The following is a 19,019-nucleotide window of genomic DNA, read 5'->3' on the forward strand; positions in this document are numbered from 1 at the left end:
GTGGCTTTTTTTTTTTTTTTAACCTAAAACCAGTCAGTCAGGGGCACCTGGGTGGCTCAGTGGGTTAAAGCTTCTGCCTTCAGCTCAGGTCATGGTCTCAGGGTCCTGGGATTGAGCCCTGCATTTGGCTCTCTGCTCAGCGAGGAGCCTGCTTCCTCCTCTCCCTCTGTCTCTCTCTGCTTACTTGTGATCTCTCTCTGTCAAAATAAGTAAGTAAAATAAAAAAAAAATCAATTAGTCAAAAACTATTGAATATTAAATTCCCATAATGTATAATACCAAAAACATCAGTCTAATGATGGTAAATTACCAAAGACATCTGCAAGTTTTGAGTTACTCATTACTAATAAGACTTATGGTTTGGCCAGTATTTGGAAGCAATAAACAAAAACTTGAAACAACCTGACTTAGTCCAAATTTGGCCAATGTGACAAGTTATTTCACCTCTTTCACTTTCATATCTTTCACCTAAGAAACAGGTTAATAGTAATAATAGTATAATAGCAATATCTTCACATTGCTATGAGAGCCACATAAGGAATTTGCTGGGAAGCACTTCTAACTTGCATCATAAATGCTAAATGTTATTGTTACATAGGGTTCCACACCCGAAGAGCCTCTAGTGCATAGCTTTCCAACTTTCTGTTAACTTCTCTGTGGGACTTTTTCAGCTGTTTTATTTCATTTTCCTGTGTGTCTTCTTGAGCATTTCATTTTCTTCTTGATAAGGCTTTTCTCTGTTATCTTGACTGGTGATGATGAGATGCATATTGTTTTACTTGATCATTATCATGGACATTTACTAAACTGGAAAAATATTAGAAGTCCTGTAAAAAAGCATAACATGAGAGTATTTTATGTAAGGTATTCAGCTAAAATAACAAAAGTGTCGTGTATTAATTTTTTTTCTGCCTTAGATGACAAACTTGTTAGCCAGTGTCTTGGGTAGTCTGGGAAGGTCTGTGTATTGGGACCTAGCTTAAATGTCAAACTTGGTTGATCTCACATTTTGTTGATTATCTTGAGATTACCCTCTTAGTGGTTATCATTACCCCGATGCAGATTCCCATATCCCCTCCAAGTTAAAAATTTTCAAGATAGTAAAAATAATTGAGGTAAATAAACAAGATTTTCTTTTATATTCTAGAAGCAGTTCTTCTTCTTAAGCTTCATTATTGAAATAAAACATTATAAGTTATGAAGCTTAGGATATCCCTATTACTGCATAGGAGAAACCTTTTTTTAAACATCCATCTTAATTCTAGAAAAATGTATGCTTTTTAAAGAAAATTTAATTTTGGACATTTGGATGGCTCTGTTTGTTGAGCATCTGCCTTTGGCTCAGGTAATGATCCCAGGGTCCTGGGATTGAGGCCCACATGGCCAGCAGGGTGTCTCCTTCTCCCTCTGCCCCTTACCCTGCCCACACTCCCTGTCCTCCTCACTCTCTGTCTCTCAAATAAATAAATCTTTTTTTTTTTGTAAAAAGATTTATTTATATAACTATATAATCTTGATGTTAATAAAAATTAAGGTTGAAATATGATAGTCTTGAGAATTTTTTTTAAATGTAAGACTCTCACTGCAGCTGTTTCTGTTAAAGCTATTTTTAGTTAAATATTGAGGTATTTACCTTTTCTTCACTCTTTTACCTAATGGCATACTGGCCTTTGGGGTCAAAGTAGAAATGGAATCCTTTCCTTTTTAAAAATTTTTTCTCTTCATTTTTCTGTTAGACTTCTGGCATGTTTATTACCTGACCTCAATTATTTGATCCACTAGGAAACTCATAGCTAACTTTGCTACCCACTTTTAATGATTCTGGTATATCAGCTTTGTTCCAAGTTTTAATTTACTATTCTATTTGTACTTTCCATAACTTATATACTTATTTTACCATACTATACTACTTGTATTTTTTGTGCCACTTAAACAAGATATAGCATACAGTCAGTGTTGCTATGGTAAGACATATGCATCCATAAAAGTGACTGTGCTATGCATTGTTATGCAGTAAAATCACAGGGTTCAGGAGAGAAATAGGACATGGAAATAAAACTCAACTTCATCAGTGACACATTAGAAAAAGAAATCTAATAGAAGGTTTAGTAGAGTTTTACACATATTAAATGGTTAAGAAATACTTAAATAGTAGAATAAATAAGCATTTTATCTTGAATATCTGAATTTTGTTTTTGGATGTGGACCTCAGAGGGTTGCAGTTTGTGAATCATAATGAAGTAGTGAAGGAAGATTATCTGAAATAGGATGGAAAAGTGTAAAACCAGATAAGGTTGTGTGAGGCGGGTAACGCGTGAGGTGAACTGAGACAGCTAGTAGATGTTTGAGGTGGCTGCATTTTGTATATGGTTTGCTTCAGTTGGCCTGATAGCAGTTTTGTATTCACCTGGCAGTTTTTTCTACATGAAATCATGCAAAAACAAAAGTGACATTCTCATTACACTCAAATTATCCCCTAATATTTAAATTGAATTGGAGCAAATTTCCTTTTCCACAGTAAGCCTTGTAGCAGAAATTACTATTTAAGTAAGTATATATCTTGGAGAAAAGGATTAGCTTTTTGTCAAAGAATGTGTCAGCTGTTTTTCTTCACAAGATTCACATTATGTTACGGAAAAGTTCAAATGATCACAGAATATTTTCTTACAGGAAACTACATTCTTAATTATGTGGCATCACAGCCCAAGCTGGCGCCCTTTGTTATCCAAGCTCTAATTCAAGTCATTGCTAAAATCACTAAACTGGGATGGTTTGAGGTTCAGAAAGACCAGTTTATCTTCAGAGAAATTATTGCTGATGTGAAGAAGTTCCTTCAGGTAAGAAGGCATTATCACATTATTAGAACATCACTAGTTGTTTTTTTTGTTTTTTGTTTTTTTTTTTTTTGGTTTAGAAAACTTTTCTTAAGTATGGTTTCTTCTGGGACTACCAGTACCATATTAATTACAATTTACTGTTTATCCTCTGGGCCCTTTATTTTTTATTGCCAGTGAATGAGCATCATGGCATTACAGAAGTTTCAGACAAGAAGAATGAACATTAAAATGTTAGAAAATACACAAAAATTAGAAAATTTCAAAAATACGTGTTCTGTCCTTTCTAACATGCATGTCTATGTACTACATACATACAAAACGGATCTAATATTTTTCGATGATGTGATGCAATGCTCATCACATCTCTTTCAAGAGGATCTCACTTGCAAATGAGAAAACTGAGGCTTACGAAAGTTAAGTGAATTACATACGTTTGCAGATTGACCTAGTAAAACATAAAGCAAGCATTTCAGCAAGTTTTCTAACTTAAAGGATTCATATATTTAACTTTTGCATTAGACCGTATTGACTATGCTAGTTTCTTAAGGATATTTTTGACTTAAATGATTCAAGTTTTAGCATATGCACATTTAACCTGTACAAATTCAGGTATTTTAACTGCAAAAAATAAGAAAAAAGAAAAATAAGCAAGAGGACAGTCATATACACTGTGCTAGTGATTCTGCTTGCCATTCCACAGAGTAGTCTGTGTCCTGAGGTATGGTGTGGCAAACTTAAATCTGCTATTTCCAGTCTCTGCATGCCTCTTAGGATGACCATCCTGCCTTGCTCAGTGTGATTCGGTTATTTAAAGATACATATTTTTTCATACAAACACCCCTAATTGCAAGAAAGGCACTTCAGCTGGAGCTCTGCTGCAGAAGCAGTGATCGTTACAGTTCTTGAGGGAAAACTGGCAGTTTGGATTGAGAGATGGCTCAGTATTGGTTTATTGGCAATTAGAGGCAATTTGGATTTTCTGAGATTTTATTTCTTATGCAGTAAATCCCTGTGTAAGATGTAACTCTACCATGTAGTGCAATTCTAGAAACTTCAGAGTATGCAACACTAGACTACGATGCTTTCCTTTTATTCATATTGTTAAAACCCTGGTTAACAAATATTTGATCATCTAAAACTTCACAGGAATCCATGTTTTGTTTTTGTAGCCCTGAGGTGAGCAGCCCTGGAGCAGTGGGGTGGTTTGTTCAGTGACAAATGACTTCCTCACTCCAGAGTTGTACTCGCAGTTTTGGCTAACAAAATAGCAGCCTTCTCTTGTCGTTTGTTTGTTTGTTTCTTTCTTTCTTTCTTTTAAAGATCTTATTTATTTATTTGACAGACAAGAGATCACAAGCAGGCAGAGAGGCAGGCAGAGAGAGAGAGAGGAGGAAGCAGGCTTCCCGCCAAGCAGAGAGCCCTATGCCGGGCTGGATCCTACGATCCCAGAATCATAACCTGAGTGGAAGGCAAGAGGGTTTAACCCACTGAGCCACCCAGGCGCCCTCTCTTGTCGTTTCTTAAGATCAAACAGAGCTTAAGAATCATAGTGTAGGCAAGAACAGACTTAAGAGTTTTTGAAAAATAAAATTAAGGTTGAAAACTGAATGGAAGGAAGTCATTCTTGTTGGTTAACATTTCTCAAGCTCTCTTTCCAGTGGCTGGTAAGTTGAACTTAAGTTGAGCTTTAGTGTGTTCTTGTCAATTTTAGAAAAACAGAAGAAACAAAATGTATGGTCTTCAAAGTTTAACAAAGTATCACAAAAGGAAGCACTTGTTTTCTGGGTATGACTTAACCTAACTTTGAGTCATGAGAAAGGCATTTCACTTACCTGAATGGAAATGAGAAAAGAAACGTGCGCTAAATAGGTTTCCCATAAATGTGAATGAGATTCTTAAAAAGCAGACTCAGGTCCTTGGCGCTCTTATTTTTAAAGTGTTTAATCAAGGTAACGGGATTTGAGAAAATACTTGGGGAATTTTAAGTGATCGAAAGCTGCTACGTCAGGGCAAGTAAAAAGTCTGAGCAACTAATTTTACTTTGTCCAGATCTTCTACTGTCATAGATTAATTATGTCTAATAAATTTCTAGACAAAAGAGAAAAAAACCCCACTTTAATGTTTAAGTACTCAAATAGAGTACCCCATGGTTCCTTTGGGTATTAATAGCTTCTATGAATTTTGTACTAAAAATTATTTTAAATTTGCTAAATCTTTAATGGCCTGAAGTTTTGTACATCTTCTTTTTTCTGTTATTGCAATCTTACTGCTGCCACACTACAAACATTGATGGGCTTCTTTTCTACAATACATACCCAGGAGAGCCTCCTGTCATCTATGGCAGTGCTAGCCACATTACTGATTCACAGTGAAATAAGGAGCAGAATGTAAATCAGCGTGGTGCTTCCTTCACTGAGGAAGACTTGCTATGAAAAAAATGCCAGCTAAACTAAGCAGTGTACTTAGTAGGGACTTAGCAGGCTTATAATCTTGTACATACTCTTATCTCATCCATCACGAATGAGTCCCAAGCCACTCTGAGACTAGCATTGAGTTTGCAGATGACCAGCAGGCCATCAGGGAGCCTCACTTCGAGGAGCATTGACCTGGTGTGCTTACTCAGAGGGCTGATGCTTCAGTAACTGGAAATGTGTAGCCTAATTCCAACAGTTGAGATTGTTGTGAAGGGCCATAAAGAAATAAAATGCAAAAATTATAGGATGTGTCCTTTGTTTATTTTTTTATCCTAAGATAATAAATAGAAGGAATGACCAACTATAAAATTCAGACCTGAAAAACTTGTGGGGTCTTGGGTGGCTTAGTCAGTTAAGTGTCTGCCTTCAGTTCAGGTCATGATCCCAGGGTCCTGGGGTTGAGCCCTTTCTTCGGGCTCTCTGCTCAGCAGGAAGCCTGCTTCTCCCTCTCCCACTGCCTGCTGCTCCCCCTGCGTGTGTACTCGTGTGCTCCCTCTCTCTCTCTGAAATAAATAAATGAAATCTTAAAAAAAAAAAAAAAGACTTAAAAACTTGTAATCTGTATTATTTCTTTTTTATGATTATACTATAATTGATTTTTTTTAAAGATTTATTTATTTATTTGTGTAAGAGAAAGAGAGAGCATGTGTAGGGAGGGGCAGAGAGAGAGAGGGACTGAAAGGTAATCTCAGGCAGACTGTGTGCTGGGCTTCATCTTACAACCTTGAGCTCATGATTTGAGCTGAAATCAGGAGTCGGACATTCAACTGACTCAGCCACCCAAGCATCCCTGGATGTTACTTTTTTAGTTTTTATACTTACAATGTGATTTTGTAGTAGGGTAATTTGTTAGTGAAAGTGCATGTAAAACCTGAATTTTGATTTGAAGGAAGTTTTTTTTTTTTTTTAAAGATTTTATTTATTTATTTGACAGAGAGATTACAAGTAGGGCAGAGAAGCAGGCAGAGAGAGAGAGAGGAGGAAGCAGGCTCCCTGCTGAGCAGAGAGCCCGATGCGGAACTCGATCCCAGGACCCTGAGATCATGACCTGAGCCGAAGGCAGCGGCTTAACCCACTGAGCCACCCAGGCGCCCCTGAAGGAAGTTTTTGAGATTAAATTGGGAGCTGATTAAATTAAAAACGTTTTGAAGGCTATGAAACTGTATACCATATTGATAGTTATGTATTAATTACCCCAGTGCATTGGATACTTTAGATGCCTTCATTTTAGATATCATAATAAATGCATACACATGTGCTATTAAATAATATTAAAAAGGCCTAAGTGATCTTATGTGATATTAGATTGAGAGATTTAGATTAGTTCCTAAGCTATTTATTATTTATTGAGTGCAGCTATCTCAGTAGCCTTCAAGCAAATTTATAGAACTAAAGAGCAATTTTTGTTCAATCTTACAGAGTCTCATGAAAACTATTAAACTCTTGTATTTTAAGGTTTAGTTTAATATAAGTCCTACGTGCTATAAACATTTTTTAGAGTATTTAGCATTTCTAGGGTAGGTGAGCTTTTTTCCTCACTCAGCTCTGTGTGTACCTAAATTTACCCTTCAAAAAATGAACTCAAAATTATTTTTGTAAACATCATAAATTTTTTTTACATATTTTAGTAGATATATTATTTGGAAAATGTGATGTTTCAGTATTTGATTATTTGTTTACACATTAAGAACCAATAATATGTCTCTACTTAGGGTACACTTGGTTGTTTTCTCCATAGGGTACTGTGGAGCACTGCATAATAGGAGTAATAATCCTCTCCGAGTTGACTCAGGAAATGAACCTGGTAAGCCTTCCATCTAATAGTGACGTGAAGTTTGCTAAGTAATGCTGATTCTTTCTTATAAAATGTTTGTGTAGCATAAAACTCTGAATTCAATCAAGTTTTTTGTGTATTTTATTGGTGGGATAATTGGGTACAAGAACACTTATTGAAAGTAACAGAAATAGTGTAAGGTACTGCAAGGAAGAGGGAATTAGACATGGTCCTTGCTCCGTGACCATTGGTGAATTGTCCTTTTATCCTCTCTATATAGTAATACACTAACCATAAGAAAGAAATGATATGAAAAGAAACAAACCTTTATTTGCTTACAAATAAAAGACAAGCAGTTTGGTGAATGGATTCTCAACAATGGGTACACAGTCCGACTCCTCAAAGAATAGGCCAGTTGGCACTTGGCCACTTGCTGGCATGAATTTCCACCCTGTACACGGAGTTTCCAGAAGCCGTGCTTCCCCCCAACAGTGCCTTTATGAGCTCAGCAGCTGAGCACATTGTCACCTGTTTCTGCTTACTTTTGTACTTAGCATGGTTCTAAACAGAACAAAAGCAGAAGTTAGGTTCTCTGTGGGATAATGTTAAAATAAAGGGGAGTAGAGGTAGTGTTTATATTTTAAAACTCTTGTCATGCAGTAGTCTGCGTTTGTGTGTTTGTGTGTGTGTGTGAATATGAAGAGCTTGCATACCCAGGACTACTTACCAGCTCCCTTTAGAATGTCAGTATAGTTCTGTACATAAAAAAATCAGCCAAAACGACTGTTTCCAACTTGTGTGCAGTCAGGAATTAGAGAATATTTCTAGTTTTATCGGGTGCTTATCACAGACCTCACTCTCTGACTCTTCTACACCATGCGCATAACAGTTTCTCCCCTGTGGCTATGTACCTGTATCCATTTGTCCCACAAAGGAACCAGTATAGAATTGTGCATTTCAGTTATTGGACATGTTCTATTAGTCTCCATCAGTCTGGAAAAATTCCTCAATCTTTCTCTCACTTTTCATGACCTTAACATTTGTGAAAATTACAGGCCAGTTTTGTGAAATGTCCCTCAATTTGGGATTGTCTGATGTTTCTTTATTATTAGATTCGGATTATGCATACTGGTTAGGAGTATCACAGAAATGATACTGTGATCTTCTCATTTTCTCCAGTCAGGAAGCACATGATTTGATTTGTTATATTACTAATGATGTTTACTTTGGTTACTTGATGAAAATGGTCTCCTCCTCTAATTACAGATTTATTTTTTTCTCCCTTGTAAATAATAACTACTTAAGACAAAATACCCATTCCTCATCAGACGTCCAATTTATTCACTTATTTATATCAATATGCCTTCCTGGCTTCCAATTGTATTTAGTAGGTTATAATTTGTTACTAACATACTTTCATGCTCTCATTTTGCCAGATTTGGCCAGTAGGAACCCTTTTAAGCTGGCTTCCATGTCCATTTGACATTTACTCACCAGTCTTTGAATATTTTCTTCCTTTTTGGACAAGATGTTCTAGGCTTATCTTGTATATAACCAAGTGCTTTTGAAAAAAGCTTCAAGGTCTAAAGTGTGATTTTGATTTTGTATGGTAAAAAAAATATGGCTTTTCCACAAAAGTACAAATCCAGGTCTTATTTCAGTTATCATTTTACTTGGTCTAATTTTATGGCGTTTACAGTTTGAAGAAGCACTTGGTAAGTACTTCTGACCAGGCAGCAGGGAGATATATCTACAGTGCATGGTGAAAATCAGACACTATCATTATTAAATGTGAACCAGGCAAATTCATGTAATGTCAATAACAAGATGTATTTTTTAAGAAAAAATATCTAAACTTGAGGTTTCCTAAAAGAGGATTATATGCAATCTTGTTTTTTTCAAAGCCAAGCCTATTGTTTCTACTGTTCCTGGAGGATATTCAGTATATACTCAGCAAGAAGTACAATATCCTTTATCTATATTGTAGAGACATGGGTATACATTAGACCATAGACGCACAGTCCCTCTTCTCAAAAAAAAAACTGGATATCGGTGAATAAAACAAGTAAAATAAAATAAGCAGGGTAGGCCTTGAAGATAACTGAAATAAGACCTGGATTTGTACTTTAGCTCTGTTGCTTACTGCTTTGGACAAACTGCTAAATGTCTTTAAACATACAGATTTACACTCTGTTAAGTGAGAATGACACCTTCCAGGATCTTAGTAATATTTAGATAAACTACTAGCTCAGGGCCTGGTATGTACAAGTGCTCCATAAGAGTTTCTTCTGTTCGTGTTATTATATGGTAGTAATGAGAGGTTGGCCTAAGATAGTGTGCCTGTAAACTTTAATTTTCATATGTTAGAAGAGGATAATATATTTTTCACAGGCTATTTTAAGAAGTGAAATAATATGTGAAGAGTACTTCATAAATTACAGTTGCAATACTATATGCTATTATTAATTTGTATTAAGGAAAAGTTTTTATATATTGAGGGAAATATTATAAGAGAAACACACTGAAGTTTGGTTTAAAAGAAAGGAAGAATGCTGGAAACGCTAATTTGAATCTTACCTATTGGTTATGTTATGCCCGAGTTTTCATGTCCGAGAGACCACCGACGAGCCAAGCACCGAAGCAATCACATGAGGGTTTATTTGACAAGCTTAAGCTTGGGCCCAAGTATACCCGATGCAACGGAGTAGGGACTTGGACCCTGAGCCAGATTACAGTCAGAGTTTTTAAAGGCAGAGTAGGGGTGAACTTGGCAGTGGGTGAGGACCAAAGGGGTTATGGATGATGTAAGTCTCTAAGGAATTTTGGAAGCGAGGTTTCCAGGACCTTGAGGGGCTAGCTGTTGTCTGGGGAAAAATTATTCATTACCAATAACAAAAATCTTCTTGTGAGACCCTTTAGATGTATATCAGTGGGTCATATGCTTGGGAATGATCGCTGACACTATCTTGGAGGTTTAGAGATAAAGTTTCACATTTCTCCTATCAAGTGTCCTTGTTAGTGAGATTTAGGTTTAGAAGAAATTTAACTTTATTTACATTTCCTTCTGCCTCAGCCTCCTTCAGTTTTATGTTGGGGAGGGCGACATTAGGGCTTAAGAAACTGAGTTATTTGCCTCTGGAAATTGTGCTGTTGTTAAGATAGCTTCATGGTTGTAAATCTCTAGGACATTGGAAAACCAAGGGAGACTCCTGTCTTGCAGGATTGTGATCTCTGCAAGTTAACTATTTGCTTTTCCCCCAGGGCAGCCAGGGGTGGCCGAGGAATGTCACACATACTACCGAGGGGGGGGGGGAGCGGGTGGAGAGGGGGTGCAAGGTGCCAGCCTCTGCTTTGCCAAGATAGCTGTACTTATGTCAGGGCTAGACTCGAGGTGTGTACAGCCTTGTTTTTCTTGGCTTCCACAGTTACAGATTCCAGTAACTACTTTCTGTAATCACTTCTGTTATGTTTCATGTTTCTATAAGTAAATGTGGCTTTAAATATAGTCTAAATTGTTTGATGGAGCTTAGGAAGTATCAGATAATCAATTCTGAGCTCACTGATTTTTTTTAACTATGTTTAAGCATTAGCAAAGAAAATGGTTTATTTTCTTTTTCCAAATAGCAAAAGGAGTGCTGTAGCAACTCTAGCCCATGGTGTTAATAGTCATTTGGGTATCAGACTTCAGCTTTGTTTGCTGTTTGCTGTTAATAAATGGAAGTATTAATGGCATTAATAGTATAGTTTTGACCATATCATATTTTAGATTAGAGGCTTAAGAACTACTCTTCATAAATTTATTCTTAATAGTTATCTATCAGTAACTAATAAGTATTCAGAGGGAATGTACTGTTGCTTATATACTAAGATTTCTGGTTGTTTATTTTTTCCGCCTTGGTTTCTTTTTAAAACACCAAGGATATATGAACCAATGACATTTTTGGTGTATATAGAAATACTACTTTTATATGAACAGTTTTTCTGTAATTGATTATTAACTGATTCACAGAAGGTTAAATTTTGAAGATTATTTTAGGGATTCTTGTTTTACAGGAGCAATCTGAGCTGAGGAACAGAGAAATTGTTGCTTACCTAATATGAAATGGTACATGGTACAGGAGTTGATAGTCTTAGGATCCATCTGTTATTTTATAATCTGTGTTCATATTACCTCTGAAAGTGTGATCAGTTCTGGCTTCTAATTTTGGGATTGGTATGGTTAGAAAGAGCAATGAATTCAAACAGTCCAGAAACTTGGGTTTTGCTGATGGTGGGTCTGCCATTAACTCTGTGAGTGACATTATGCAGGGCACTTAGCCCATAGATTTTTAAAAGCTCTCTTAACTCTGTACTTGATGCTTCTTTAATCATTATTTCCATTCCTTTTGTTAGTAAATTTTTGCTTTGCTATTTGCTAAGTCTGGTTAAATAGATTTATCTTGATCTTTTTAGGTTGATTATTCTAGACCTTCAGCAAAACACAGGAAAATAGCTACCTCATTTCGTGATACTTCTCTCAAAGACATTTTAATGCTAGCATGCTCTCTTCTAAAAGAGGTAAGTTTTTAAATAATTCAATACCCTACTTAGAGTATTTAGGAAATTTTAAGTTTCAGAAGAACTTCAATTGAATACCCCTTCCCCAACCCTCATTCTGCCTTTTCAAGATTTACTGTGAGCAATCTTAATTTAGGTACAGTAGTTTTCCACAAGTCTGTAAGAGTTTCCAAAAAATTCACTTTTATTTACCAGAAATATAATAAAACAAAATCTAAAGGGAATTCAGTAACTTATGTTTAGGAAGTTTCACTGTCTTCTTACTACTGCTATGGATTATTTATTACAGAAGCTAATTGAGACTTAGTTTCTTTATTTTTGTTTTCTGTATTTTAATGGGATGCAGATGAACAATGAAATGGCAGTAAGTTTTCCTAATTCATCAATTGTCAGTATTCATAGGTAAGCCAAGACAGTTGACTTTAATAATTTGTTTGGGAAATTATATTTTCCCATTTGCTACTTGGTGCCCTGTGGAATATTAGGGATAGTACAATTAATAATTATATTGTGTTTGCTTGTAATATAGGGATTCCGTCATGTGGTTTAAGCTTTTAAATTGGCCTAATATAGCATTTCCTAAAGTATGTTCCAGGAAGTACCTGTTTCTAATTATTTCAGTTCTCTAGATAGTTAGTAACAGGATGCTGTAGTAGGCCGGTCTGAAAGACCCTCTATTATTTTTTAAATTTTCCATTTGTATGAAAATTTTTAGCATATGCAAAAGAAGGTTGAAGAGTATAATGAGCTCCCTTGGACCCATTAACCAGTTAAGCAGTAACAATTCCAGACCAGTCTCTTCTCTTCTCTGTACTTTTCAAACAACTCTTTGTCTTCGTGTTATTCTTGAAGCAGAATCCCAAATTTAGTTATCACTTCTTCCACAGGTATTTCGCAATGTGTCTTTAGGAGATAATCTATTCTGATTGTGTCAGAATAGACCTTTTGTTGGGGGGAGGTAGGGTGTGCTAAGGATTGTTCTTCAGAACAATCTTAGACTCATGCAGCTCTGACCTTTGTTAACTGAATATGATCATTTATACTAAAGTTCCCCACTTGAAGAATATTATATTTCTGGCTTGTTCTAAGCAGCCTTTGGTCTAAAATAGATCCCCCAAATCTATACATTCTTGCTGAGTACAGTATTTGTCCTAAAGTTCTTTTTATAACTTTAGAAGGTAGCCTACAGTTTGCAGTTAGGTGTCAAAGGTCTTATTCTCATTTTAGAAAATAAAATTTTGAAAATAGTCTATTGTAGATTTTTGTTGATAGTGATTTTACAACTTTTTCTGACATACACAACAACATAACTTTGCAGACTTTTCTTCCTAATTCTAATTTGGCATTGAAAAGTGATTTAGTGAAGCGACAATTTGTTTATTGATGTATTTCATGAAGTTTTACTTGACTTTCACCTTTTTTCAGGTGTTGGCCAAACCCTTAAATCTTCAGGATGAAGGTCAACAAACTCTAGTAATGCAGGTCTTGAAACTGGTCCTCAACTGCCTTAGCTTTGACTTCATTGGCAGTTCAGCAGATGAATCTGCAGATGATCTTTGCACAGTGCAGATTCCAACAACCTGGAGAACAAGTAAGAAGAAAGCTTAGTGTGAGGGATGGTCAGAGTCAAAGGCGCAGAATTAAACAATATAGTTGCCAAATGTGCAGTTATCTCTAGTTTTTGTTAGGCAATAAAAAAATTCAAAAAGATTTGTAACAAAGGGTAGCTGCTGATACCCTGTATTGAAATCTGCTTTCCTTACTTCATATCATGGGAGCTTCCATATTTTAATGTTGGAAAATAGGAAAGCTAGCTCTAGAGTTAGGGGAAAAACAGATTTGGGAGTGAAAATGAAGAGTTCTGTTTTGAAAGTTTTAGATGAATAGAGTGAGAGAGGATATAGCACAGAGAAACTGTATTTTTCAAAGTTAGAAGGAGAATGAATTAGAATAACGGACTTAGCAGAGCAGAATTGTAGCTTACTTCCTTATAGAGAAGGATACCAAGAAAAAAAGCAAGCTCATTTGCTCTCACACATTTCAGAAAGGTGATGGCACTGGGTATTCCTACAGTCAGAGGTGAGGTGAGGACTAGGGCTTGGTAAAAAAGTCTGTATTCTGCTCAAAGTCCCCAGGATCTTCTCTCCCACCTGTGTAACTACCAACTTTTCATTTCTCTTCCCTGTATGCCTTTTCCCCTTACTTCCCAAGACTAGACCTTTTTGTCCTCAAGAAATTAAACTGGGTATTTAGGATAACAGATATAGGAGGGGAACACCACAATTTTGTGAAAACTAATATGGAAAGCAGAGATTAAAACAATTAAAAAGGATGTAGTATTCTTAGTATCATGATGAATACATGAACCAACAAATGCAATAAAAATTGCACATACTACGCATAAATACAGACACACACCTGTATGTACACATGAGTGCATGTAAAAATGGGAAAAATGAATAAGATTGATGGATTGTATCAGTGTGGTTTCCTGATTGTGATATTCTGCTGTAGTTTTGCAAGAATTTACCATTGGAAGAAACTAAGTAATGGGTGCATGGGGTCTCCATTATTTCTTGCAACTGCATATGCATCTGTAATTATCTCAAGAAGCTTTTTTATAAAGGGAGAGCTTAGTAGAAACAAAGTAAAGAGTAGAAGTAAACTTCAAAAAAGTATACTAATATCCCCAGGGAAATTAAAAAAAAAAGGTAACACATCCTTGAAACAAGATTAATATTTTTTTAGTTTTATTTATTAATTTGAGAGAAAGAAAGAGAGAATGCATTGTGGGGAGGGATAAAGAAGGAGAAGAGAAAATCTCAAGCAGACTCCCCACTGAGCATGGAGCCCCAATGTGGGGCTTGATCTCATGAGCCTGAGATCATGATCTGAGCCAAAATCAAGTGTCAGACACTTAACCAGCTGAGCCATACAGTTCTTCCAGAATAAGATACTGTTTTATAAAGGAAAGTTCAGAGAATGTTCCAAATATAAAAGACAGTTGCTTAAATAAAACACTTAATAAAAGGTTGGAAGATAAAGTTAGGGAAATAGCCCAGAAAGTAGAACAAAAAAGCAAGGAGAGATTTGATAGGAGAAAAATCTACAAGAATATCAGAGCATAAAATTAGGAGAGCTGGCATCTGACTACTAGGAGTTTAAGAAAGAGAATAGAAAAAAAAAAAAAAGAAGAAGAAGAGAAGAAGAAAATTTGCAAACAAATAACACCCAAAAAAAGTTCTTGACACTGAAACTTAAAATTTCAGGTTGAAAGATCCCATGAAGGGCATATAGTAATGAATGAATAAAAGAAACACTAAACTTCATAATCATAATCATTTCAGAGTAATAGTGATAAAAGGAAGATCCTGAAATCTACCAGAAAGGAGAAGTCACCTACAAAGGACTGGGGTCAAGAACAGCATTAGACTTCTCAGCATCAGCACTGGAAGCCAGAAGACAATGGAGTAGTATCCCTAAACTTCTGAAGGGAAATAATTTTCAAACTAGACTGAAATTTTCAAGCACAAGGTAGAATTAAGACATTTTCAGACATGCCCATCCTCCTGGAATTTATCCCTTATGTGCTTACTCTCAGAAAGTTATTTGACAAAAAAACTATGGAAGATGAGGGGTTTGTGAAAAGGGAGTTTCAAAACAAGATGACAATGAACAGACATAGAAAGAAGATAATTATATAACAAATTTAGGAACAAGTTGAAGGCTCTAGGAGATGAGGTAAGGGGAGAGAAGCGGAAATTATAGGCTATTTGATGCTACTGATCACGTGGAAAATGGTATGAAGAACATTTTACAAATCTGTCAGAATATTTGGAAAGTCTTCATGACAGATATACAACTAAGCACAGAAAAGATGCTATGATTAAATCCAGAGAGTGTTAGAAATAAGATCATAGTGTACTCCTTGGCTCAGCTGTTAACATTACTTACACAGCCATAATAAAGGTAAGCACTTAGAATTGATTTAATCACAAATTGTTAAAATAGCGGATAGATTTTGAAAGAGGTCAGGTTGTGGTAGAGGCTCCAGCCTCATAGCTTATAACAAATTCATTTGATGTTTAAGGTAAAACAAAGAAATAGTCATATAGCATGTTATTTGGAAATACGGATGTAAGTGTAGATTAAGAGTTGAAAGGTAGTTGGAATGGGGTAGGGTATAGCTGTTTTTTAAGATACACTTTATTAGTGTTTACTTTTTGATACTGTTTGGCTTAAATGTTTATATGACTGTAATACAGATGAAAATGGTAAGGAGATTATCCCAGTAAGAACTGTAGATGCTACATAGAAATAAGGAACATTTTAGCTAATTAGTTTCTATCTCTGTATTCTTTCATCTTTCAAAGGACAATAGCTAGGAATTAAAAAGGAATTAAGCCTAACTGATAAGAGTGGCCACATGCAGAGGTTGTTTGTGTGCTGATGTCTTACTGTTCACATTAAAATAACTGAATGGAAGTGATGGTATTAGAAAAAAAAATTTTTTTTCCAGTTTTCCTGGAACCAGAAACATTGGATCTTTTCTTCAATTTGTATCATTCACTTCCACCACTACTGTCTCAGTTGGTAAGTAAAAGTCATTATTTCATTAAAAAGTACTTGCAATCTTTATCTAAGGGTGGTATGTATTTTAGTGTAAAAAGTCCGACTTATATTCTTGATTGGGTTCACCTCTCAGAAGAAATGCTTTTTTACATCCCCTGGGATTTATGTTACTTGAGCTATTTGTCAGATTCTGACCATAGGTTTCCTTTTCATGGGTGAACCTAGGACCTCTAGCTGTTGGTTTAGCTCTTTCCCAGAGCCAGGAAAGCTTGTCACCCTTTAAGTGTACCTTCCTTTCTACCCAGTCCCCACCCCTTCTTCCGGGTCTCAGTCTGGTAATTGGCCACACCTTCGTTTGTTTTCCCTTTTCCTTCCCTCTCTCAAATTCTCCCTTAATCCTCCCTTCCCTAGGCTGGCCAGGCAGCCCACATCAGTGTATCTGAATGAGAAACAAAGGGGATCTGCTCATGTAATTTTGTGTTCATCACTCCACTTGTTCATTTATTTTTTGAATTAAATTATTTTGTGTGCTTAAAAATCTTAAAACTCTTTGGTTTTATAGTAACTTTGAGAATGTGAACCCCATCTTTGTGGAACCTAAAACAGAGACCAGGCAAGACTGAAAAAAGAAAAAGAAAAAGTTGTCAGTTTAATATCTAAGCTTCTAGAAGTAAAGTTGGAGGATTCTGATATTGCCATTTCCTGAAAAAACATGTTCCAGATTTTAAAGTACAGATCAGTGGTGTGTTTGTTTAGATATGTTATTGCCTAGAAGGGGAGAATAGATTTGCAAAAATACTCTCTCCCCTTCTTTTTTTTTTTTTTTTTAAACATGTCTGTTCTTCAGTCTAGGGTTTTAAAATCTTTTTTTAAGATTTTATTTATTTGACAGAGGGAAATCACAAGTAGGCAGAGAGGCAGGCAGAGAGAGAGAGAGGAAGGGAAGCAGGCTCCCTGCTGAGCAGAGAGCCCCATGAGGGGCTCGATCCCAGGACCCTGAGATTATGACCTGAGCCAAAGGCAGAGGCTTAACCCACTGAGCCACCCAGGCGCCCCTCAACCTTCTGTCTTTTAACCAGAATAATTTTGTTTTTAGTTATTTAAAAGCCATGTTTTCATGTACAGTTATGTTTTGCAATAACATAAGCTACTGGCACTTAAAAAATTAAGTGTAAAACAACTGCTTTAAGAGAAAGTAACTAACATTTATTGGGCCTGCCCTATTATATAGTGCTTATCTCCCTTCATCCTCACAGTGGTCCTGCAAGGTAAGTATTATTATATTATCCTCACTATGTTGACAAGGAAACAGACCCAGACTGGCTAAGATAAATTTATTAGGGTAGCAAACTAAATAATGAAACTGAGACTCAAACCCAGATGTTTTTGGCCCCCAAACACCAGTGGTTCCCAAACCTTCAGTATATCAGAATTGCCTAAGGAATTTTTTTTTTTTTTTTTAAACAGTAAGGACGGCGGCAAACTGGAGAACATCTAAAAGGCCATACTCTGATTCTTGTCGCTGTTCTCCCCTTTTCTAAGAGAGCCAGACATTATTTAATATCTCTTCATTAAAATATTTAAATCTTAACAGCCAATTCTAATTTTTTTATAAAGTTGGCAAACATGTGGACCAAAATAAAACCTATGAGGGCCTGTTTGGCCTGAAAAGCTGCCAACTGTGGGCCTCTCACTTAATGATCAGACAGACTCCAGTGGTTTTCAGTAGTAGAATTAAAACCCCAAGTAGTGAAATTGTCTGGGAAAGTATTAACTTTTAGAAGATAACTAGACCATTTTTGTAAAATAGCTAATATTCCTAGCAGCATTCTCCAAATTGCTCCTCAACTTTTTAATGAATGGTATGGATAAGATGTACTATCACCACATAAATTGGGGATATAGTGGATTAAGTGAAGTTATACCAAGTTACACAAAAGCAAAGTTTTTCCACTTGCAGGATACTACCGTACATAGTGTACAGTATTTCTCAAACATAGTCTACCACAAAACCATCTTTTATTTTCTGTAGAACAGCTGTTTTATTGGTTCATGAACAGAGCTGGGCAGCAGAAGCAATTGGGAGTCTTTGGAGTATATGCCTGCCCAGGTTGCTTTGGCATATTTAACATAGGAAAATATATTAGAAGAGAATACAGATGAACAGAAATTTTAGTGGTGGGGTTGAGGAGGATGGGTGGTGGTGGTGGTTGATGGTGTGTAGCTTTCATTATTTCTGGATTCTGTAGTACTTTTCTATTATTAAAATTAAAAAATACTTTTTAATATAAAGACAGTGTTCCTTACATGTGGCCATAGTTACTTTTAAAATTGAAATGAATTTTGTTGTTCCTATTTTTAGGCACTTTCATGTTTAGTTCAGTTTGCTTCTACAAGAAGGTCCTTATTTAGCAGTCCTGAACGTGCCAAGTACCTTGGTAATTTAATTAAGGGAGTAAAAAGGATACTTGAAAACCCTCAGGTATTTATGAAGTAATTTAATTAATACTTAGTATGTAGAAATATGGTTTTTCTGCTGAAAGGTGTAACAAATTCGTGACTTGATTATGATTCTGGAAGGAAGCGTGAAGTATCACAACCACATTCCTTAGATCTCATTTGTAGTAGAAACGGGCAGTTTAAAAAAATAGGTGCTTTCCTGACAGACTTCTGTGTTCTTCCTTTTTCACTTTTTTCCATTCTTTTAGATGAATAAGAATAGAAGGTATATATCCTGTGATGCTTCTGCTTTATACCATTGTGTCCTGCATTTCTTTGCTTATACTTCTCACATTATTACTTCAG

General features: G+C 35.9%; 1 protein-coding gene across 3 annotated transcripts in view; it reads left to right on the forward strand.

The window, feature by feature from the left end:
• Window positions 1–19,019, forward strand: part of RANBP17 (RAN binding protein 17) — a 315,430-nt gene that overhangs the window by 17,921 nt on the left and 278,490 nt on the right. For all 3 annotated transcript variants that reach the window (XR_009407432.1, XM_059417349.1, XM_059417350.1), the window contains 6 exons: window positions 2,671–2,837; window positions 7,050–7,115; window positions 11,538–11,642; window positions 13,068–13,233; window positions 16,162–16,235; window positions 18,577–18,696. Coding sequence is in view for 2 of the 3 variants with exons in the window: in XM_059417349.1 (XP_059273332.1) it covers window positions 2,671–2,837; window positions 7,050–7,115; window positions 11,538–11,642; window positions 13,068–13,233; window positions 16,162–16,235; window positions 18,577–18,696 (698 nt within the window). In the remaining variant the exon portion in view is untranslated. The remainder of the gene's footprint in view (window positions 1–2,670; window positions 2,838–7,049; window positions 7,116–11,537; window positions 11,643–13,067; window positions 13,234–16,161; window positions 16,236–18,576; window positions 18,697–19,019) is intronic.

Source organism: Mustela nigripes, chromosome 12, assembly GCF_022355385.1.
Source record: "Mustela nigripes isolate SB6536 chromosome 12, MUSNIG.SB6536, whole genome shotgun sequence".
Lineage (NCBI taxonomy): Eukaryota > Metazoa > Chordata > Mammalia > Carnivora > Mustelidae > Mustela > Mustela nigripes.